The sequence below is a fragment of the Meriones unguiculatus genome, chromosome 8 (genome assembly GCF_030254825.1).
Source record: "Meriones unguiculatus strain TT.TT164.6M chromosome 8, Bangor_MerUng_6.1, whole genome shotgun sequence".
Taxonomy (NCBI): domain Eukaryota; kingdom Metazoa; phylum Chordata; class Mammalia; order Rodentia; family Muridae; genus Meriones; species Meriones unguiculatus.
The window spans coordinates 77,970,695-77,993,845 of NC_083356.1; the positions used below are offsets into that span (position 1 = coordinate 77,970,695).

General features: G+C 54.0%; 1 protein-coding gene across 7 annotated transcripts in view; it reads left to right on the forward strand.

Annotated features, from left to right (window-relative positions):
• The window catches only part of Dab2ip (DAB2 interacting protein), a 176,350-nt gene that overhangs the window by 44,245 nt on the left and 108,954 nt on the right, over window positions 1-23,151 (forward strand). For 2 of the 7 annotated variants that reach the window (XM_060390042.1, XM_060390043.1), the window contains exon 1: window positions 20,613-20,859. The exons of 2 other annotated variants lie outside the window; for them this stretch is intronic. In XM_060390042.1, the coding sequence (XP_060246025.1) occupies window positions 20,736-20,859 (124 nt within the window). In that variant the 5' untranslated portion in view covers window positions 20,613-20,735. Of the gene's footprint in view, window positions 1-20,612; window positions 20,860-23,151 lie in introns of those variants that run through there. 3 more of the 7 variants (XM_060390041.1, XM_060390038.1, XM_021656175.2) reach the window with 2 other exon arrangements.

Consider the following 23,151-nt stretch of genomic DNA (forward strand, 5'->3'; position numbering starts at 1 on the left):
TCTTTATTGGGTTTTTGGTGTAATCAAGGCCTGCATCCTGCTCAAAGTCCTGACGTACCCTCCCAAATGCTGGATTACTGAATGCATCACCACTGATGCGATTGTTTAGTCTTAAGTGAGAATTAGCTATCTGCATGACAGCCATGCGAAGACCTCCACATTCAAATCTGGCAGCTTCTCTTAAATGGGATTCCTGGCCAGTGTCATGGCCATTAAGGGCCGTAGTGGCTGGGTGGGGTCACACTTCATATCATTCTGGTCTGTCCTTCCCGGCTCATATCTGCGTTTATGCTTTTATGCTTCTGAGCCAGTGAGGGCTGTGTGAGGCTGGTGGCCCATCTCAGGGTGTACATGGGCATGGGGATTATAGTTCAAGGCCAGATGAGTGCCCCTAGGGAGATGTCTAGATGAGCTTCCGTGGCTTTAAGAGATACGACTGTGAATCGAAGGGCATCCATTGGCTCTGTGTGTTTTTAATGAGCCCCTGCCTAGTGCCAGGCGCTGGCTGGTTCCAGAGGCTACAAGAGAGACAGTCCTCTTCAGAGCACAGGGTTTCTGAATGGAATGGGCTTTAGAGAGCATGACATCGGAACATGTGAGGCACTCCGGTTAGACAGAAATGAAAACGCGCTGAACACAGCTTTCCAGGGAGAACTCAGTGGAACCCCCCAGTTCTAGCTTTGGGATAAGGTTCCAATTTCCTGTTCCTGGCTAAGCTGGAATCAGGATGAAATTTGGGGCTTTCCAAAGAATGCTAACCCCCCCACCCCTGGAGGCTCAAACCAGCAGCCCTGATGTTGGGGACAGTGTTGTCTTGTGTTTTTAATTTTTTAAAATTTTTAGTCTTTTTTTAAAAATAGATTTTACTTTTATAGCAACTTTAGGTCCCCCCCCCCACCAAAAAAAAAAAAAAAAGGGTAAAGAGTATGGGAATATGGAGAGCTCTTTCCCCATCCTTTCAATACATAGCTTCCCCAGTATCAGCGTCTCCCCTCATAGTCTGGTTTCTGGTATATTCCAAGACTTATTTATTTAAAATCAAATCAAACATTATAGGCTGAGGCTGGGGATATGGGCACCGGTAGAATGCTTCCCTGTCAGGCACAGAGCCCTGCAGCTAATCCCCAGAACTGGAAAAAATAAACATTTCAAACTGGAAACCAAGCCTGCCCCTGTTTAATTCCTATCCCCAGGCCTGTCCAGCCAGGCGATCATGGCACATTCCTGAAGGACAGTGTGCATTTTACCTTGGCATGTATGTGGCTCCATACTTCATGCTCCGGTCAGTGTCTTCTCCTTCTGAGTGACCCTAATATTAGTGACCTGGATATTAGTCACTCTTTTTCCTTGCTGTCACATACAACACACAGGCATCCTTACATATCTACAGAAGAATTGTGAGCGTTCACCTGGGGGAATGCATGTAAAAGAGGAGTTAGGAGTTTTAAATGACTCTTTTCTTCCCTCCCTTTCAGTGTTTTTTGAGAGAGGGTCTCACAGTGTGGCCCAGACTGACTTTGAACTAATAACAACCATTCTCCTACCCCAGCTCTGTGGGTGATGAGGGTCACAGGCCTGCACCAAATGTCCAGCTCTCTGAAATACACATTTTAGGGGTCTCACTATATCTTCTTCTGTGGTTTTTAACCTTTTGCCTGTTTGCCCTCCATGCTTTCACCCCTGTGGGTTGCAGATGAGGGTTGTTGGATAACAGACTCAGTACCGCTGGACAGGGCTCAGCTGGAGCCTGGAGGTAGAACCCATCCTATAGGAGAGGTGTTTGAGAAATGTTTTTCTCCCCGTGGTCTCACAATTTCATAGACACATACAACCAGGAGATGTCTATGATTCTGTTCAAGTTTCTACTGAATAATAGTCTCATCTTCCTGCAAGTTTTACGTTTTACTCAGTAAGACATTTTGGAGACTTCTCCCTGGTTTGGACATGGAACTGTCCCCGGCTGGCTGTGCCTTGTAGCATAGAGCATTGGCAGCCGGAGGTTGATCAGCCTCCTAGGGTTTCAGGGATCTTCTTTCTGGGTTTCACCAGACTCCCAGTATCCCACTGTCTGGAGGAAGCACATTGTGGGCAGAGTGGCCGCCAAGGGGAAGTCACCAGGAATGCCCTTGATCTTAATCCTGCAGTGTGTCTGGAGTAGAAGTCATGCTTGTAACTTGAACTTGAGCCTGCCCCAACACCATTAAAGTTTAAAAACATTTTTGTGTGTGTGCAAGCATGTGTGCATGCCGTGGCAGTCAGAGAACAACTTACAGGAATTGGTTTTTATTCTTCCTTCTACCGAGTAGGTTCCAAGGATCATTCGGGTTCTGGGGATCGAACTTGGGTCATCAGGCCTGGCAGCAAGTACTTTAACCACTGGGCCATCTTCCTGGCCTCCAGCCTGGCCTTTCTCTGCTCTTCTTTAGCCATGAGTGGCTGCAGGGGAGCTTCCAGCTGGGTTGAGACTCTGGATTGGGAGTGTCCCTATTGCTGGCACCATCTGCAGTGCCATTTCTAGACCACTCGGCATCAGGGTGGTCTGGTTCAGGTGGACCCGCACTGTAATAGTTTCTGAGCAGATATTGCTGCCTGAGGGTGATCTAGCCATCTGTGGAATGGAGAGCATCTAGCTATAGAGTCACCCTTTCACGCACTAGAAAGAGCACCCTTTGGCTTGAAAGAACACCTGTAGGTGCATGGGTCTGGCTCTGGGTAGGAAGAAAGCTGATGAGGTAAAGTGTTGCCGACTGCCCTGAGGCTTAGGGAGCTCTGGGATACTGGGTTATGTGGAGGGTAGAGGGCAAGGAGGACATTCTGGAGCAGGCAGGACTGGGACTGGTCTCCGGGTTCCAAGGAGACCCTTGGCAGGAACCAGCATACTTTCTTTTGCCACCCTGGCAGCTTGTGGTTACAAGGTGAGCTCTTAGAAGCAGTTAACAGAGAGATTTGAACTCAGGCCAGCTGAGCTTAGACCCTGACTCTGTCAGAGGTTGGCGGGGCCAGTCACCTAATGTCTCTAGTCCTCCTGTATCTTAACAAATGTAGTAATTGTAGTGTCCTCCCTTGGGCTGGGAGGAGGGTTGCTTAAGACAGATTTATATTAGGCAGCTTTCATGAGGTGTTGTGAAGGCAACCTGATTGTCTGGGCCTGAGGCGATGGCTAGAGTGGGCTGTGGGGTCTGGGGGAAGCCAGAGACACATCCCCAGCACAGCTCCTAGGGTTCAAAGCAGGCTCCCGGGTGTATGTGGGGAAGGGATGTGTATGTCCCTTCCCAGGGGGAGGCTGTCTGTAAAGAGCATCTGCTTAGAGACCTGGAGAAGACCACAGGTTGGAAGATGACCCGCTAGCATCAGAGAGGAGCAGAGCCTGACGTCCAGGGGGCCAGGCACACGCGTTTGGGCACGTCCTCATGGCGCCCTCTCTCTCTGGATAATTGATGGTGCGTTCCTCTCTCCACAGGGCAGACGGCAGTGGGTACAGCGGGACGGCTGGGCGGGCGCCGTGCAGACAGTTGGAGCCCACTCCAGTCTTCCTAGGCAATTTATCCCCTGTCAGCCTTGTTCTTTAGGGACATAAAACAAGTTCCCCAAGGAGTGGCAGGGTCTGTGCGGGGGCAAAGCTTCTCCAAAGGCTGGTTTTGCCTGTCCCCTGCCAAGACAGAGACAGAGTCCTTGTCGGGGGAGGGGTGCTTTGGCAAGCCCTGGAGCAGCCATAGCATCCGAACAGGCGTGGGTCTTCGGGGCTGGGGCTGCAGTGGGAGAGACGGAGGCTTCCGGGTCACACAGCCAGAATGTGGTCCAGGACAAGTCCACTCCCGCTCCACATGCCACCTCAGGGCTCCCACCCAGAGTCCCGGGTGTCTCTGCATGGATTCCTGAGCACTAAGCCCTGGAACAGGAAGGAGGACTACCCCGCCTCCATTCCCCCAACCTCTAATTACAATTACACATCTCGATCCCTTCAATTATCGTTGTAGGCGATAAGCCGCCCTAGCATTCTCCATGCAGCGATTTTAGAGAGCTCACGGCCTCTGTGTCGTAGGGTAGTTGTGGCTATCTGGAAATAATACTGTCTTTCCTCATCACACCTCAAAATGACGGTGGTCATTAGCACTAGCTCCTGGGACTCTGGGCACAAATAAGAAAGGGCACACATCACTACAGTGCTCTAGAGAGTGCTTGAAAAGCACATTTCGGCGCCATGGGTTCCTTCCCAGTGTGCCTGTGTTTATTTGTGTGTGTCTGTGTGTCTGTGTATGTGGTTATGAGTGGTGTGAGTGTATTGGTGGTGTGTGTGGTATGGGTGTGTGGTGTGAGTGTGGATGTGGTGTGGTGTGTTTGTGTGTGTGTGTGTGTGGTGAGAGTGGTGTGAATGTGTGTCTATTTGTGTTGGTTCATGTGGGGTGGTATGGTTGGCCACATGCCCCAGCCCGTGTGTGGGGAGCAGGGGGTACTTTTGGGTGTGGGTCCTCACCTCTCCTTCCTGACTAACTTGAGCGCATTTCAGGGTGTCTTCACTGCAGACTGGTTGGCCCCAGGTGCTTCAGGGCACTCTCTGCCTCTTCTTCCAAACTCCTCACAGAGGCGCTGGCATTACACAGAACCTTGTTGCCTGCCTTACGGCACCCTGCTTGTACATGGTTTCTGGGGACCAGAACTCAGGTTCTTAGTCTTGCACAGCAACTATTTACACACGCTGAGCCAACCCTCACAGTCCCCAGTGCCTAGTATTTTATGCATTTTAAGAAGGTTTTTCTGTAAAGAGGTCCTTAGGCTTTATCAGAGGCTGAAGTGGCCCTCAGCAGGGACAGAGATGAAGTATTCTTACTGTGATCAGGGAAGTGTGTCCACGGGCTAGGCATGGCACAGACTTCTCTGGTGACCTTTACCATCAGGGACTGTCTCATTGTCAGGCAGACCACTGTGAACACCAAAGTAAGCTTGCTCCCTGCACCTGATTCCTAAGAATGACAACATTGTCTTCCAGGAGCTGCTGGGAGCGGGGTGAGCATAGAGCATGAGGCTGCATATTCAACAGCTCTGCAGTGGAGACAATGAGGACAGGGACAGGACCCCCTCTCCTGCAGTGACTTGGTTCACTGTCCTGGGAGACTTTGTGGAGACTGGATTTGGATCTTGAGAATTTGGAAATAAGAAACGTGGGGGACATAAGCATATTTAACAAAGGATAGAGATCCCAGAGAGAGCAAGCAGCTCCAGAGAAGACCCTAGAGAAAGCACGGGGGTGGGGGTGGGACGCAGATGGAGCCCCCAAAGCCAGGCAGAGAAGCTTGGATCTGGGCTGACAATCTGGGGATCAGGCTTTTGGGAGGTCACTTTTGGTTCAAGGTTACACCTGCTGGTTGGTCTTGAAGGACAGCGGGAGAGACTGAGGCTGGAGGCTAGCTGAGGGATGTGGGGAGCGGCTCTGAGCCCACCACTCACTCGTCCTCATGGGGACAGAGGCATCCTAGCTAAGGTCTGAGGTGGGAGGTCCAGAGGCGTAAATCTAGGTGCTGGGATTGGGACCCCAGCTCTGCCATTCTCTGCTTCCTGGCCTAGGTACATCAATTATGCATGGGAGGGTTAGCTTTGCGTCTGGGTGGGAGCTGCACGTGGCCTGTAGGGTTATGCACATGAACACAGCTGGGCACAGAGCTCAGCCCAGTGCCTGGCTCAGGGGAAACAGCAGGTTCCCCACAGCTTAGCTCATTCATTGTGTGAGATAAACAGACCCTATTTCTGGTGGCATCCTGGATGGGAGGAGGGTCAGGAGAGGAGAAGCCGGGCCTGAGGTTCCAGTGGAGCACTGGAGCACCAAGGCTGGGACCTACCCACTTGGGTTCCCAGGAGCCATCTTCCTCAAAGCCTCCAAGGACTCCAGCTGGGACCTCATCCCTCCTATCCAGCTTTGCTCTAGTGAGGCCTGCCCTGGTCCATATAACAGGAAGGGTAAGAATGAAAAGTTGCCCTCCTGGTAGGGGATCTAGCCCCAGGAGGGACCTAGCTCTTCCTTTGGGAGCCCCAGGGTCAGGGTGGGGAAAGAAGTCCACATTGGTAGGAGGGAATTAGATCCTTGTCCTGTTGTGATTGGCCTAGTGAGCATCACAGGGGTGGGGGGTGGAAGGTGGGGTGTGTGTGTGGCGCAGTGGCTGTGAGTAATGGAAGGTCTCCGAATCCAGGGCTGGCTCTTGGCTCTGCTTACACTCTAGCCTTCTGGAGTTCTTTTGTTTGGTTTTTTGAACTCGGGTCTCATGTAGCCCAGGCTGGCCTCCAGAGGTGACTCTTGGTTGCTGGGGATGGGTCTCATGCATTCCAGGTGAGGACTCAACCATCCTCAGCCTGCAGACTTAGTGCGCCTTTCCCACACTGTCGCCCTGGACTCTGCCTCACACCTCACACCCCACACCCCTTCCTCCTCCCCGGTTGTGGCGTTCCCACATTCACTCTGCCGAGGGATCCTTCTGCCTGGGGGAAGTCTGCCCGTGGCCGACGATCAATTTGCCACGTTTCATAGACCATGCAGAAGCATATTTGGGGGCTTTAATCTTCTTAATAAATCGTCCTCAGATTGTGCACGATTAAACCCCCGGAAAATTCATGAGCACGCTGGGAATAGAGACCTCGCCGGGAAGGTTTGACACAAGCAACACAATAAACACGGCTTCTAAATTGGGTCAGGGAAGCCTCTGAGGCCCGTCACAGGACGTTCCGTGGCCCTCCCCAGGCCTATAAATTAATCATGTGCACAAAGAGGGCCTTGTCCGTTCTTCTCAGCGCCAGGGGTTGTGTCTCTGCCCATTGACCCCCCTCCTTCCCCACTCCAACCACCCAGGGAGGCATTTCAGCTTCTGGCCTTTGTTATTCCTGACTCCAAAGCAAGGTGGGTGTACATTTCAGCAAGAGAGATGTAGGTTAGATAGGGGGAAGAACTTCCTGGCTGATCGCAGTGTGGTTTTAAACACTGGAATAGGTTGTACAGGTAATTCAAAGACACTCTTTCCTGTAGGAGTTCAAGACTTGTTGGTCTCTACTCTCGGGCTACTGCCTGTGGCAAAGTAGCCTCAGGACCTGGCCTGAAAGTGCCTCATTCTTGAAGAGTCAGCACTCCTGTGCCCTAGGTGATCCAACAAATGAGACCAGGCTATCACCCTTACACCCCAACGAATGAGGCCAGGCTAGCACCCTTAAAGCCAGGACCCCCAGGGCAGTCTGGAAGGGGGCAGTTGTCCATAGGCTTCAGCTGAACACGGCCCCGGCTTGCTGATATGTCTCTGCTGATACAGTGCTTGCTTAGCATGCATGGGGCTCTGAGGTCCATCCATAAAAATCAGGCTTAGTGGCCTATAGCTGTAATCCCAACACTCAGGTTCATACTCAGCTACATACTGAATTTGAGGCTAGCTTGTAAAAATGGGGGAGGGGATCTCAGGGTACTCACCTTATATTTCTCACCCGCTGCCTGTGGCAACCCCAGCCAGGTAGCCCAGGTACTACCTCCTCTGGGAAGCCTTACTGGATTACCCCCTGCTTGCCAACCAGTCGCCTTTAGCTACTTTTGTCTGTTTCCCTGCCCCTGTGGGAGCCTGCATGTGCCATTAAACTGTCAGCTCTCTAGAGACAGGGACTGTACTGGAGCCCTCTTGGGGACTTATAGTGTCCCTTCTCCAACCATGTTAGACCTTGCCTGACTTTTCACGGACCAGTTCCTGGGAATTGCCCCATATACCTCAGGGTAGGCGGTAAAAGACTCAGCTTCCCAATGGCTGAGTCCTGTGGGAATCCTGGACCACTGAGCTTTGAGAGGACAGACCGACAGGCAGAAGTGTGAGGCAGAGGCCATGGCTGGCCAGGCTGGGCCTGACTTGTCTTATGTTTGGGGTTTTACCCCTCCTCTCTGGGCCTGCTAACGCCTGGCTCTGCAGGTCTTTGGAGGGGGTTCCTTCTGCATGGGAATCCCGAACGGAGACACTACGGCCCTGGGCAGCCCCTGGGCATTGTCACCAGTCACACCTGACCTAGTGCAAGCCTGGGCAAGTGAGCCACTTGGAAAGCGTGATGTGCAGGTCTGTGCTGGCTGTGAAGGTGGGACTCATGGTCAGCCCCATAGGGAAAGAAAAGAGGGGGCATGGGAGAGCCAGGAGGAAGGACCCTGGTGCTGAAGCCTCAGAGGAAGCAGAGGCTGACCACCTAAGAAGACCAAGGACATCCCCATGCCCTGGTCAGGCGGGAGCTGTTTCTGTCAGCATGTTTACACTATGCCTGGGCTATCTCGGCTATTGTTTATGGAAGCCTCACAGTGCTGTCGCAGGCTTGGGTGAAGCCATGGCATGTAGGTCACTGTGTGCATGCGGATGCTCACACATGTGTATGCATGTGAGTGTGAATGCTAGGGTGCACGTGGGTGACTCCAGGTATGAATGTGTGGGTCTGCCTGTAAGTGGGAGGGGGCTGGAGGAGACGGCTTGTGTGCAGGGCTGGAGACCGGCAGGGCCTAGCTCTGGAGCTGTCTGCAGGCTGGCATCAATGCCTCAGGAGGTCAGCAGGTGGAGAAAGAGAGCCACTGTGAGAGTGTGGGTCAAAGAGGCCTCCGGGCTGTTCAGTAGATGGCCCTGATTCAGCGCCTACAAATAATACCATATTCTACCCAGCGCTAGAGAATGTGCCGGCTCTTTTAGCCCCGTGAACTCACTTCAGCTTCCCGTAGCCTATGAGGAAGTGGGTTCTGAGTGCAGTCTTTGTCACCGGGAATGTTGAGTTCTAGAATGATTGTATGAAGGCTAGGGTTGATTGAACCCGGATGGGAATCCTTAGGCTTTGGACCGCCTTCTGAGGACCTACTGTGTGCTGGCTCCTGAAGAGATGTAGGAGTGAAGGGTGGAACTGTGAGCCTTGCCTGTGGCAGGGAGGCTGAGAGAGCCATCAGGACAGTGAAAAGCAGGCACTGCTCGGACAGCAGGATGATGGCACAATAATGACAGGGTATCTCTCAGTAAGGACTTCTGCAAGTGGGGAATTTTGGAGTTTGGCCTTGGTGAGGGAAAGGTTTCCTGAAGTATAGAGGGCAGGGTGTTCCATGGGTGAAGACACACTAGTGGCAATCCAGTTTGTAAGGCCCAGCGTGCCTGCAGGGCCTCAGGTAACTGCGTAGTACAGGCTCCTTTGAGAATCCTCTCAAGGACAGTCCTCAGGTCAGAGGTTATCCCCAACCCTGCATCTTGCTGTTTTGTTTTTTTTTTTTCTTGGCCAGATCTCCCGTCTCACTCACTCTTTTCCTCCCTTGAGCCCAAGATGCCAAAGTGACAGTGGAGAAGAAAACAATAAAAAACGAGAGGTGGTTGCCACGGAAACTATAAAGTAGAAGCAGAAACTTTGCAGAGCAGAAGGGGGAGGGGACCAGACCTAGTGGCTGGCAGAGGGGGCAGGGACCTGTACTGGGCAGGGAGGGGTTGATGTCAGGTGAGGAGAGGCCTCATCTTCTGCTTGGGCCATCTGTCACCTGGAACAGCCAGGGCTTCCCTGTTGGTCTTTGCATAATGTCCTGAGTTCATCGTTCTGACATGCAAAAACGACTTGACTGGACAGTTTACAAGGCAGCTTCCCACATGTTGCCTCCTCCAGTCACGTGATAGTCCTGGGAGGCAACCCGTCTGTGGAGCAGAGCTGGGAGTCCAGTCAGTGAGTCAGGGGACTTAGCCCACACAACACAAGAGGTGAGGTTGCAGCCCTCAGGCTGCCAGCCCTGAATTTTTCTGGGCTCTCTCTGCCTGCACAGCTCTGTGTGGAGCGCTGTGCTCCCTGCCACTTCCAGCCCCTCTTCCCTCTTTCAGCAAGCCTCTACCCCCATCCCCAGGAAGCCAACACCATCTGCTTGCAGTACAGCCTCAGGGAAGCTGTCTGTCTCGGAGGCCTCATTTCCCTATCTGTAGAATGGTTACAATAGGCCCTTTGGCTTCTAAAGGTTTTTGTGAAGATGAAACCAGACAGTGCAAGTTGGACACTGGCTGTAATGCCTTATGTCTCTGCCGCGTCTGAACCTAGCACGCTCCCTCGGCCTGTGCGGGGCTGGGTGCAGGAAGAACCGGAGTCTGACTCTGCTGCCTCAGGAGAAGCCTTGAAAGACCCGTGGGCACCAGGACTTCTCAGCTGATAGGTGAAGGCAAGAGGGAGCAAGAGCAGTGGGCCCCTACCCAGGGAGCTCGAATGTGGGAGCTCGCTGGTCAGGTTTGAAATGAACCTCTGAATGACACATGGCTCCTGGCCTGTGTGGAAAAGCAGCCAAGCCTTCGCTTTCTCCTGGGAGAGAAGCAGTGAGCCAAATGCATTATTAAATGGCAGAAAGGCGGCCCTCTTGTGAAAGATAATGGGGACATGTATTTGATGGGTTATGAATCATGGAATAAGAGGAGGAGACGAATAATTGCTGAGCGGCGGTGGTGGTGCAGAGCCTGGCTTTGCTGAGAGCCTAGGGGTTCATGATGACCAGAGCTGCAGGTTGGAGGTCTGAGAGGCTCCAAAGTCCACATACAGGTGTACTCACATGCACCCAGTAGGCCCACCTACCTTCTAATTGACATGGCCATGTGACTATGAGCAATGGGATGAGCCTGGCAGACAGGGACCTGACCCTCAGGGAGAGCACAGTATGCCCGCAGAGACAGATGTGTGAGAAGTCTCACTGCTCAGTGCATTGAGGAAAGGAGTAGGGAGAAGAGGCAGGGTAGGGAGCTTACAAAGGAAGGAGTGGAAAGGAAGGGAGAGCAGGGGTCAGTCAGGTAGCTTGAGAGAGGGTGCCAGAGAAGGGGCCCCGGCAGGCCTGGGCTGGTGGTGACAAGAGGGTTCTACACTTGCCCACTCTGGTTGCTGAATGCAGAATAGACTCTGGGTGGGTGGGGTCGGAGGGAAGGACTGAAGGCTATGGGAATCTCCAGAGCTAGACAGGGTGACGCCACAGCCCTGGGTGATGTCTGTGAAGACGGAGAGAGGCTGATAGACACAGCTAGTCGCTGAAGATTGCAAGAGTCAAATCTAGGAGCCTTGTTTGTGTCCTGAGTCACAGGGGGACTTCAGGAGAGACTGGCTGATGGGGGCAGGGCAGGGGTGGGTTGGTATAGAGAGCTGGGAGAAGAAGTGGAAGCTGAGGCAATACCCATTGACTACTGGCTAGATCTGGATGCCCTCAGCCATATTGCTAAGAGATAATGGATTTGCGATGACATCTCTTTGCCCTTGGTCATCAGTCAGCAGCTTAGTAACCTGGGGACAAATGACAGAAGTTATTGGGGCAACACGGGGCTCTAGCAGGAGACAGGCTTGTAGACACCGAGTTCCTGTCACTCACCAGCCCTGTGTGTGACTGAGAGAGTCCTCACGTCCACCCTGAGGGCTGTGTAAGAGCTCACTGAATGAACACTGCGTGGCAGAGACTGAGCACGGATTGGGTCCATTAAGTGGGGGCTGTGTGACCCTGTGCTCGGCATCTCCTCTAGCTCGGTTTCTCCTGGCAAGCCTGACCTCTCTTGTGCCAGCTGTGTTCGGCTCAGGAGGAGGGTGACCAGAGTAACATAGCCAAGCTTGGCAGTGCTGTCTCGGATGAGACCGTGTCCCTCTTAGTCTTGAAAGGGGACACCATGCCTATCGGGGCTGTAAGGGGATATTCTAATCAGCCCAGAACCTGGACAAGTCAGGCAACACAGAGACCAGGACAAAGGGGGCCAGTCAGGGTGCTTCCCAGCCTGAGCTGTCCTGCTGGGCTCCTCACTCCAAACCACCTTTGAGGAGCCTGGGGCATCCGTGGGGGATGGGCTCTGCCAACTGTTCTAGGCCTCTCTTGGCCCTTGTATGCTGTGAGGTTTAGAGACCTTGCTTGCCTGAGCACATAGGTGGAGAAAAGGCTGTGTATTCGTTTCTGTTGGGAGCGCCTCGCAGAGCTTGAGAGGTGTCACCTTCAGAATCTTTCTGGGGCCCATCCCCTGCTACAGGAGAGTTTAGGTTCCAGGCCAGCACGGGGGCTTGTGTCTGTAATCTCAGTGCTCGAGGCAGGGGCTCTGGAACTTCAGGAAGTTCTTGCTCTGCAGAATGAGATCTTGAATAAAAAAGGAGAGAAACAAACAAACAAACAGATTCCTGGATCCTTCTCCAGATTGGCTAAACTAGACTCTGAGGTGGGCCTGGGCACCTGCATTTTAACACTTACCCCTAGACCATCTTAAGGCCCCAGGACTGGGGTACAAGACAAGGATTATGTCTTAGTGTAATGCGCTTGGCAAGGGGGTGCACTGGCCATGTTCCTGGCTTCTGAATAGTTGCTGGCCTGGCTGGACTTTGAAAGAGCTCACAGGTGAGGATGGGTCCACGTAGAGGAACCTGTGCAAGTGGGCTCAGAGAGGGGCACACAGTAAGTGAAGTCAGAGGGAGCGGGCTCAGAGAGGGGCACACAGTAAGTGAAGTCAGAGGGAGCAGAAAGCTCCGGAATTACCTTCTACCTTCCGGGGGCAAAGACTGGAGGGACGAGGAGCGGGTCAGGGTGTTCAAGGGAATGTCCTGAGGTGTCTGCAACCAGGATGTCCCTGGTGCATGGTGGGAAGGGGCTCACTGGCGCTGAGACCCTGTCAGGGCTCTTGCCTGTGTCTTCTGGGCTTTTAGAGAGGTCAGCCCCCTGCCTCAGTGTTATAGTCAAGAGGGATCTGATGGTGGGCTGGGAGCCCAAACGACTATCTCTACTGACCTTGTTGAGCCCGTAGTAATGGCCTGTTGCTGGAAAGAGGGAGGACCCTAGGTAGTCCCCAGCCCTGTGCCCTGGCTGGAGGGTCGGCCATTGACTTGCTGGTTTCCAGGGTGACCTTGAACTTGTTTTCCTTGGCCCCAGACTTTCAGCTTCTTCCTGTTTGAGCAGGCACTGAAACCGTAGGGCCCCAGCCCTTCCTCTTGCCCCTGGTAGAATTTCCAGGCAAAATGCTGTTCCCAGGGTGGGGGCAGGTTTTCATTGTTCTCTCTCTCAAAGGGACTTAAGGGGTGAAGGAGACAGAAGCTGCACTTTCCTACATGAGCTCGAGGATCCCGGGAAACAACCGTGGCTCCTGTGATGCTTGCCCTTGCTTCAGCACCTTCAATGGCTCCTACTTCCCTTGTGGGACTCAGCACAGACGCTCATTGTTCACAAGCCCAGAAAGTGTAGCTGGGCCACAGGGAGGCAGGAGCTGTGACCTGGAGGTCTGATCAAAGGCAAATGGCAAAGGGAAGGCATTCATTCATTCATTCATTCAAAGTGCTAACTTCCAGTCAGTTTTGCAAAGCGTTAGGAATGTTCCCTGGCCTGATCAGCCCCAGGCTGCCATGGGACCATAGGCCCTCCTGCGGGCCAGCCACATGTCACCTGGAAGAAAGCCCAAGTCTTGAGAAGAGAGGTGAAGCCACTTGCCCCTGGGCCCACAGCTGCCCTTTGAGAATGCCGGCTTTGAGCCCAGCTTTCCTTACCGCATTCGTCAGACACTGAGCACTGTCAGCACTGGGACCTGGCTGTGAACAGGGACTAATGAGGCCGCAGCCCTTATTAAAGTCCGGAGTGAAGTAATTAGGAAACACCCAGATACCCAGAGAAGAGGGTTTCAGGAAGCCCAAAAAGTCAAAGACAATGAAAGAGAGCAGAAGCGTTATCCCAAGTGACTGGGGCAACCGGACCTGAGCTAAGGGAGTCAGGGAACGTGTGCCGGCTGGCTGAGGCAGAGCAGAGGCAGAGCTGAGGCAGAGCACAGCAGCAGCTGGAGATGCTTCATCCTGGTGGGAATGAGTTGGAGGAGCTAACGCACGCCTGGGGCAGCCTGAGTTGGGCTGGCCAGTCATTGAAAAGAGGCCTGGCCGGGGTGGTTGGGGTGTGTATGTCTACAACTGTGATTGCTTTGGAGGTTGAGGCGAGACAATGGTAAATTTGAGGCCAGCTTGTGCTTCGTAGCCAGGTGGCCTAGAATTTTGGGTGAGTGAAAAAGTAAATGGTGGGCTGGAGTTCTTGCTCATGTGCGAGCTCTGGGTTCAGCCCTGTACTTGGTCCAAAAGAAGAAAAGAAAGAAAAGGAAAGAAAGGAAAAGAAAAACGGAGTTCTTGGATCTAACTTGTCAAGATTTCGATTCAGTGTTGCTGGGACCCTGGAATGTGTTCCTGAATGGGCAGCCCTACCCCTGTAGCCTACCTTACGTGAGTCAGCCCTTTCATAGTTGCAGAGTGAAGGCCAGAGAGGGCCTGTAATTTATTCACAGTAACCCAGCCATGCAGTGACAGAACTAAACCTCAAGGCTGTATGTAATGCCTGGGCCCCACCTGGCCTGGCCCTACCCTTATTTGGATACCTCTCCTTATCTCTTCTCTCTATCTCTCCTTCATCCTGCCCCCAAGTCCCCACGTCATCCTTTGCTCCAGCCTCAGCTCTGCACACTATCCCCATCATGGCCCTTTCCTTAATGCTGTTTTCCCATCTCAGCATATACCCTGCTGACTCCCCTGCCAGCTCCTATGTAGCCTTTCTAGCTTAGCGTCTGTGACCCCTTCTCACAGTCTTCCAGGATTTCTCCCCATCTCAGTTCTCTCTGACTATGGGGAAGATGGGTCTCTTTACTTTCCACCTCTCCCAAACATGAGTCTGCTCTAGGGCTGGTCCCTGAGCTGTCTGTCCCCTCAAGCATTCCACAGATGAATATGTACCTAGGGCCGCAATCCACTGTTCTCTGTGACTGTCCTAGGAGGCCTGGGAAGGTGAGGTACTGCCCTTAGCACTCCTGCCCAGGAGTGGATCCCTGACTGGCAGCATGGATGAGCTTACTCCTTATTCTGAAACCCATGCCCTTGTAGCTCTCACCTGGGCTACCTCGGAGTCAACTACTGGGCTGCCTTGGCTCTCCCGTTCCCTAGGTTCCCTAGGATCTGCAGGGATGCAAAGAGGCCCCTCCCCTTAGAACCCAGGCTGGTGCCAGTCCAGTTAGAGTTTGCAGATGATCAGGCAGAGAAAGGACGAAAACGGAGGAGGTTTCACGCTGAGACCATATGGCACCTCCTCTAGTGGCCTCGTGGGCGTAGACTAGTCTGGATCCATCACTGGACAGGATGGGGAAGGAAGAAGCTGGAGGCCTGGAGCCTGGGCCCTTGGTGGGGCTGAGAAAAGAGAGCATGTGGGCTGGGTTGGGGGCCCACCTGGAGCTTGGCAGGTTTCTTTTTGGGTCAAGGCAGGGAGAGGAAGCATTGAGAGAGGGTAGCTTCAGGCCTGGCCATCTGGGCTGACAGGAAAAGCACAGGCTTCAAAGGTTGGGGAACACAGCCAGAGCTGCTAGTAGAGAGTGGATCTCAACCTTTCTTGGGCTATAGGACTGAAGCCTGAGTTTTGGGCCACTTCTGAAATGGGGGCTTGGCATCCCGGAGGCATCACTTGCTAGGCATTCTGGTTCTGCCAGAGAAGAAAAAGCAGCCTGGGTAGCTGGGTGGGGGTGAGGTTTTGGTCTCCCAGGGAAGCTCCAGCCTGGTCCCTACCCAGTGTGTGTGTAGGTCATTTCCTTCACTCAGAAAGAGGCCCACTGCTGGGTGGGTGGACTGAGGGTGGGTACAACCCTCAGTGACTGGGAATTGGGTGCTGGATTTGGGTGTCTGTAGGTTAGGCAGGGCCTTCCTTTGGGAGCCACAGCTTCCAGGTCCCATCACTCTCCAGTTGTGTTCAGAACCTTGGGATAGGCTGTTGACAGGAGTAGGCAGGGATGGGGAGCAGGAGCTTCGGAAGTGGTTTAAAGCCTGGAGAATGTTTTCAGATGCCCATAAAACCTCAGGGGCATGGGCTCAGCCAAGCTATGTCATTTCCATGAGGCTTAGGGATAGTGACAGAGGCCACACACCCTGGTAGTTTGCTCTGGTTAAACCCAGGGCCTCTTCTAGGACCCCACCTCTGTCAGCAACGGGCGACTTGTTTGAAAGGCACTCATATTCCCGGGGCCGGCTGTCTGTGTGAGTTCAAGAGTCTATGCCTGACTCGTCTCTGTCTCCAGTTCTTCCTGTACCTGCTCTGCCTCAGCCATTTCCTACAAAGGATGCCACTAAATCTGTGGGTGGCTTTTGGGAGGGGAGTCTTGGGACACAGTGGATGCTTGGGGTGCTCCAGCAGAACCTCCTTTGGTGATTGGTCCGCTCCTTTCTCTGGGTGGATAGAACCAGGCTCTGACACCCCCCGCCCCCACGCCAGTCACGTCTCCACTAGAGCCCTTGCTCCTGGTCCAGCCTCATTCCTGAATAAACAGTGGATGCAGGAAGCCGTCATTGCCTGTTACACAGACAGCATCCTGAGGGGAAGGTTGTGACCTTAACTACGAGTGCTCAGGCACCCACTCAGACCCTGCCTAGGGCTCTGAAGAGTTTAGAGGTGGATCCTGGTGTAGGATGTATGCAGGGCTGCCTGCCTAGGGACTTCCCCTGGTTGGTGCTGCCTACCCTCATCCAGACAGGAAACCTGACAGGTCTGAGCTCTCCAGACACTATTGTATGGGGCCTCGGGTGGGCGATATAAGAAACTCACTTCCTCTGTGCCCAGTCATCTTCTGTCCCTGGAAAAATGCTAGCTCTGAAGGAAAGCCCTGGGTTGTTGGCCGCCCTCATGCACGTTAAGTCCTACTCAGCCTTAAGACCTTTACAATATCCAGTTCCCTGGGTTCAGATCCTATTGCAAGCCCTGTGGTCTTAGGGAACTTATTCTCTATTGTCTCCAATATTATTCTGGAAAAACAGCGAGCTCCGTGGCTGCTAGGGTCACTGGGAAATTAAATGGTTGCACGTGTGTGGGATGCTGAGAGCAGGTTCTACTGTGGAGGCATGCTGAGGTGGGCAGGCTACCCAATTAGCATCAGATTCAAACCCTGTCTCCCCACAGGCCCTGTGGGGCTGTGACCCTGCGGTCTCTGAGCTCCCTTTCATGTGTGGGTACAGTGTCTGCGTAAATGTCTGTGCACCACCTGCATGCCTGGTGCCCAAGGAGGCCAAATTAAGGCATCAGGTCACCTGGAACTAGAGTTACAGATGGTCGTCTGAGCAATCTTGTGGATGCTGGGAATCCGGCCCGGGTCCTCTGAAACAGCACAGTGCTCTCTACGGCTGAGCAGAGCTCTCCAGCCCCAACACCTCCTCCTCAGTGGCAATGTTTCCTTCCTTGCCAAATGATCCCTGGAGGGAAGCCAGGTCCTTCCGCTATGTGTTCCACTGAAGCCCCGAGTGATTCCTCCCAGCAATCCATTGGCGTTGTTAAGCTTTTCGAAGGTAACTCTGGTCACACACTCCCCGGCCCCTCTGGCCTTCAATCTTAATGTCCTGGTAAGACTCAGGACTGCCTGGGGCTGGCCTGATGCATAGTATGCTTGGCCTTTTAGCCCAGCTCCAAAGCCATCATTCCTTCCTTCCTTGTGGGTGGGGTGCGACTTGCTTTTGGTTTTTATGTTCAGGAGGGAATTCTTTGAGTCTATTTTAATTAGGTCTTCCCAAGAGCCTGGTGGCCGCCATTCTATCGGCGGGTCAGGTAGCAAAGAGCCTTTGGAGGCAGGTGGGAGTTGGTGGGGTGGGAAGCAGAGGGATGGCCGCTTTGTGAGGAAGTTGGTATTCTAGGAGTGCCTTCAGGGCTCTTTCTCTTCTCTCCTTCCTCTTCGTCTTCCTTTTGTATTTATTTAGTGTGTGTGTGTGTGTGTGTGTGTGTGCGCGCACCCATGCTTGCCACTGCAAGTGTGGAAATCAGAGAACAGCTTGCAGAAGTTGGTTCTACCATGGGGGTTCCAGAGATCTAGCTCAGGTCTTCAAGCTTGGCAGCAATTGCCTCTATTCTCTGAGCCATCTGGTGGGTCTCTTGAGGGACAGTGACAGTGGTGGTGGGGGTCAGGTGAGATCTGATTTGCAGAGTCCTGTTTCCAGTTTGGCACTTACTGAGAGGGCCCATTTCTAGGCTCCATCCACATCTTCTGCATCAGGCACCCTATGGGATGTCTGCTGGATCAGTGGAGGCTGCAGTCTTGCACAGCCACCCTGTCGATGGAGAGGTGTGTCACCTCCTCACTTGGGTGTCCCTTTGGAAGTAGGCCGGGATGGCGGTACAGGTCTAGACTTTGGCTTCTGGCTGGGGGCTGGAAGCCTAACTGCGGGCTGCCCTGCTGCTTGGTGGGAGTCCTCTGTTAGTTCAGGGAGCAGTCAGAGTGAGGAGGCAGCGTTCTTTTTCAGGTGCCCTTCCCCCAGTCTGGTCTCTGTCTGGGGGGCTGCTCTCCTTCAGAGGGGAAGAGGCCACAGGGGTCCTGCTGGCTGGAGGAGGTAGCGGCTGCAGGCATTGGAGAAGGATTGGTTCCAGATGCTGTGCTGCGGTGCAGGAAGCAGCTTTTGTCCGCCTGCTGGTTCCAGAGCTGAGACCGGGAGGGTGGCAGGAAGCCACCTAGTCTCTGAGCTCCTTCCTGGCCACCATGCCTCCCAGCACCCAGCTCAGATGTCCCCAGCACCCACCATGGGCCTGTAGAGGTGCTGGGCATGGCGGTTGGTAATGACTACTCCTTTCCCAAGGCCGGGAATTTAGAAGCTTGTGGTTCGCCAGCTGACTGTGTGAGCCATATGGAGATTCTTAGAGTCTCCTTGTAGGCCGGGAAACTAAGGCACAGAGGAACTGAGAGACCTAGGCAGAGATCAGGCTAGGCCTTTGGAGTCCTACTGTGGACAGATGGAAGCTTGCACCTCCAAGGCTACAGCACACATCCCTACTGCTGCCTTTTGGGGGCTAGGCTTGCCTGACCTCTGTGTGTCAGCATTCACCTGCAGCTTCTGTGGAGCCTTCAGAGAACACTGTAGAGCCTACAGGGAACCCAGCAGAGCAGGCCCAAAGGGAAGCAAAATGGGTCAGGTGATCTCTGAACTTTGATGCTTGGACTTTGCAGGTTCTTTAACTTCTCTAACAAGGGGGGTTGGCCGTGGAGATTATTACCCCCTCGAAATAAATGCTAAGGTGCAGCAGGGTGGCTCAGGGCCCACCTATGTGGGAGGTGCTCGGAAGAGTGTGTGTGGGGAAGGTTGGTCTGCCCACAACTGGGCCTGGAATCTGGGTGCAGAGTATTGCGGTGGTATTCGGGTCCCTGTGTGCTGGCGGACAGCTCTATTCCAGCTTCCTGTGGGGCCGGCCTGTGTTCTGGGAAGCCGGACCTGAGGACTGCAGGCAGTGGACTTTCGGCAGCTGGCTTTGCCGACCTGCCCCCTCAGCCCCCAAGTCCCAGAATGGCGCCTGGCTTCCAGCTGTGATCCAGCCCACCCACCCCCTCCACTGACCCAGAGGCCCTCCCTCCTTGACTGAGGAGCCAGGAAGGGGCTTCCTCTGTGAGGAGAAAAACCTGGCCTGGATCGCCGCCTAGGCTGCCCTACCCACTCCAGACTGCCTCAAGCTTCCCCGTGACCAGCTGGCCCCCACTGTCCTTAAGAGTTCATGAAACAGCCCTTGGCCAAGACCAAGTGCCCTTGAACGTTCTGACACACAGACACACACCGACACACGTCAACAGATGCGTGCACATCTTTTAGGTCCTCAGTTTCCCCTTCTGAACTTGCAGGGCTGAAAGTCTGGCAGGTGGTGTGGTCTCAGTAATTTAAAAGATTAACAATACTATGGAGATGAAGGGGCGGGGAAAGGGAGGTCACCTAGGACCAGGAGTGTCAGGGACTTCCCGTAGAGGAGGTAGACCTAGGAGGAGGCAGGCAGAAAAAGAAAAAAAAAAAGTGAGGACTGAGATGAGAGCTTTCGTGGTAGGGGTGCGGCTGAAGGGGGTTTGATTTGTGCCAGATTTCAGATACCGTGGAAGTTTCTGGAGCTGCAGAGTGACTTATAGAAAGTCTTTCAGCTTATGGTAGTAGGGGCAGTTGACCCTTCCTTTTTCAAGCTCCAGTTTCTAATTCTCCGCTGTGGGGCAGGGATCTGTCTGTCTTTCAGACTTGCTAGTGCTGCTAAAAATGTCAGAGGAGAGGAAAAATTCCGGCAACCCTGGTGATTTATTTGGGGGATGGGGCAAAATGGCTTGGCAAAGCCCTCTGGCCTCACAGGTGTGCCTGGTAGTCTCTATGTGTGCTTGAAATACACGCAATAGCCCTAATGGTATGGAAGTAATATTTTTACCAGACGGGACTGCCTTCTAAATGTAAAAAAAATAGCTAAGTATCTTAGGCAACAGAGGGAGGACTTCGACCTGACGGAGGGGTGCCTGCAGAGGGTTGTGCGGGCCGCTCAGGTCTGCGCATGTTTCAGTCCAGTCACCAGGGCCGCCTCCCTCGGCGTGTTATGTAGATGTGTATGCCCCACTGCACCTGTGGCGGGACGGGGTGCCCCGGGCACCCCAGGTTGGATGTGGAGTCTGTGGAATGGGCGTCGGGGATATGATACACCTGCGGTCCCTCCTGCGGGACGGGGACACTCCCGGGCCGCGTCGCCCCGACGACTCCAGACCAGGATTTTCCCCGCACTGACTTTCCTGGCGGGTGCCAGCCCGGCCTCCCGGTCCCGGGCCCCCCGCCGAGGGGCCGGCTGCTCGGGGCGGGGCGGGGCGGGGGAGGCGGAGGAGGAGTTGGAGCTACTTTGTAGAGCAGCCTTGGCCTCGGCGGCTGCTGCACCAGAGCGCGGGAGAGTGCGGGGCGCCCGCCGGGCGGTCCGGAGCGGCCGATGGGGCCCGCGTGAGCGCCCAGGCCTGGCCCGGTGCCCGGCGGGCGGCAGCATGTCCGCGGGCGGCAACGCCAGGAAGAGCACCGGGAGGCCGTCCTACTACTACCGGCTGCTGAGGCGGCCCCGGCTGCAGCGACAGAGGAGCCGCTCCCGCAGCCGGACCCGGCCCGCCAGGGGTAGGCGCCACCCTGACCCCCAGACCCTTAGTTCCTCCGTATCACCGCATCACCAGTGGTTGCTTTGGGGCGCCTGTGTCTGTGTGTGAGGGTCCCTCATCTGGAGCTACCGTGACTGTCCTATCCCCATTGCTCCAGCTTCTGTTGGTCCTCTCTCTTGGGGGAAGCTGGGTCCCTAATGTCTCCCATATACTGGGAGTAAGAAGGGGTTCAGATTTCTAGTTGCCCAGTCCGAGTCTTGTTCCACTATGCGTCAGTTTACCCAGTGTCCAGGCCATGAAGTAGTCGAAGTGGATCTTGGCTTGCCTTCACCGTCTGGTACTCAAGTTTAGCCTGTTTCCAGTTTGTATTGCTCCCTCACCTTTTGGGTAGAAAGCCGAATGGACTTTCTGGGGGGGGGGGGGAGGGGGATGTTTGTAGGGACCTGGAGCCTCTCTGAGTGGTCCTTCTTTCAAGATGGGGAGGGAGGCATGCAAACCTTTCCTTTTTCTGGTAATAAGGTCTCCAGCTGGAGATGGCGCCATAACTGTCCCAGCTGCCTTGAGCAGGAAGGGTCAAGGGGCTTCCACACAGAGAGACGTCCTGCCCCGGGTTCTGGGAAGGCCGTAGTGCCTCCGACGACGCTTAGGCCCGCTGAAGGTATCCATGATGCAGAAGCTGGGTTAGTTTACATCATGAGGTTATCTGGGACATGGGAAGCCTGGCCCTGGCCTTGGCCCAGCCTCACCATAGGCAGAATCTGGAAGGTTTGGAGAGTTTGGTGTGTGCGTTGCATCTAGTTTTTGTTGGGGCAAGGGTCAGGGAAGCAGGCAGGCAGTATGCATTAGTTTGCTTCTGCAGTGTGCAGGCTTTATTTAGGAAGTGCTGGGTTCCCTGTTCACAGAATTCAAGTGTAAGCTGTCTCTCTCTGCTCTCAGGTGGATTTCCCAAAGCTTGAGGTACTCCCAGCCTTTGCCTTTGCTGAAGTGGCCTCTGGCTAGTTCCAGCCCCTACTCTGGGGCTGGCCCAGGGAACCAGAGACCTGGGTTCAAACTTTGTGAATGGGCAGATCACCGTATTTCCTGAGTCTTTGTTTTTCTCAGCTGTATTAGGTGGCATTGTGACCGAGTCTTGTGAGAATGGCATTGGGATGAATGTCCAGTCATGTTTTGGCTCCCTCAGGGCCTCTCCTGTCCTCACCCTGCCCTGCTCCTCGAGTGCCTCATCTGATCATGCCCTCGTCTGTACCCAGGCTCTTAGAGGATGGAAGCTCTGCCTCCTGTTCAGCTAATGAGGCCAGGGACAAATCAATGTTCAGTGGATCAAATTGGTTGTCTGAGCTTGTCTCTCAGCTACACCCAACTTTGTGTGTTAGCATGGAGGGAACTCACAGCTTGCTGAGAGTGAGGAGGAGGCCGGCCCCGATGGGAATTATGGCTGAGGAAATTCAGGAAGGCTTCAGAGAGGTGTTGACCTTGTCTGCTAAGCTGGGAGGTATTTCCTTTGCTGGGAGTGACTGAGTCAGCCCTAGGCCCAGGTTCTTCTTGGAGAAAACTGTCTTCCTGCCAGTTGTCTCTTTTGAGTCTCAGTGACAAGAAATGGGGACAGTGCCAACAGGGTCCTCCTGCCTGGGAAGCTGTAAGCCTGTACCTGACACTTAGACCATAGTTTGGTGTGAATTGCTGTCCAGGCAGGAAGGGACACCGTGCATATGCACAGAGAAGGAAAAGGAAAAAGCCCTTGGTTTGGAGTGAGTTTATCCTGTACGGGGAGCAGGGGACAGCAGTTTGGGCCTGATAAGGGGCCTTCACTAGTGACCTGTTACGGCTATGGGCAGAGTTTCAGGTCACAGTGGTTCCTTGCCAGTCTTCCACTAATCCGCAGCCTGGATCCTCCTGCTCTGGCCACACCTCTTCCTGTGGGCAGGTTGGACCAGGGTGTGCCTCCGACCGGGAAGCCACCCTAAGGTCTTGAACCATCCCTTCTGACCTCAGTGTCAGTTTTAGCATGGTTAGAGCTTGGTCTGCTAATGGAAGCATTACCTAAAGGGGTGGTGGCAGCCCCTGGATCCACGGGAGCCCCACCTCATTTCTAGCTCGGCTACTATCATGGAGGGAAAAGGAACATAGGCTCCGTATTCAGAATATAGGAAAGGGCCTGGAGGAGCCATAGCTGTAATGGAGACCCGCAGATGGCCGGGCAGGGGTGCTAGCTAGGCAACCACCTTCTATGGAGGGGCTCATGTGTGGCCCTGGGCCACTCAAAGGCTGGGCCTGGCTTGTGGATTTGGGGAAAGTCTCGTCACCAGTCAGG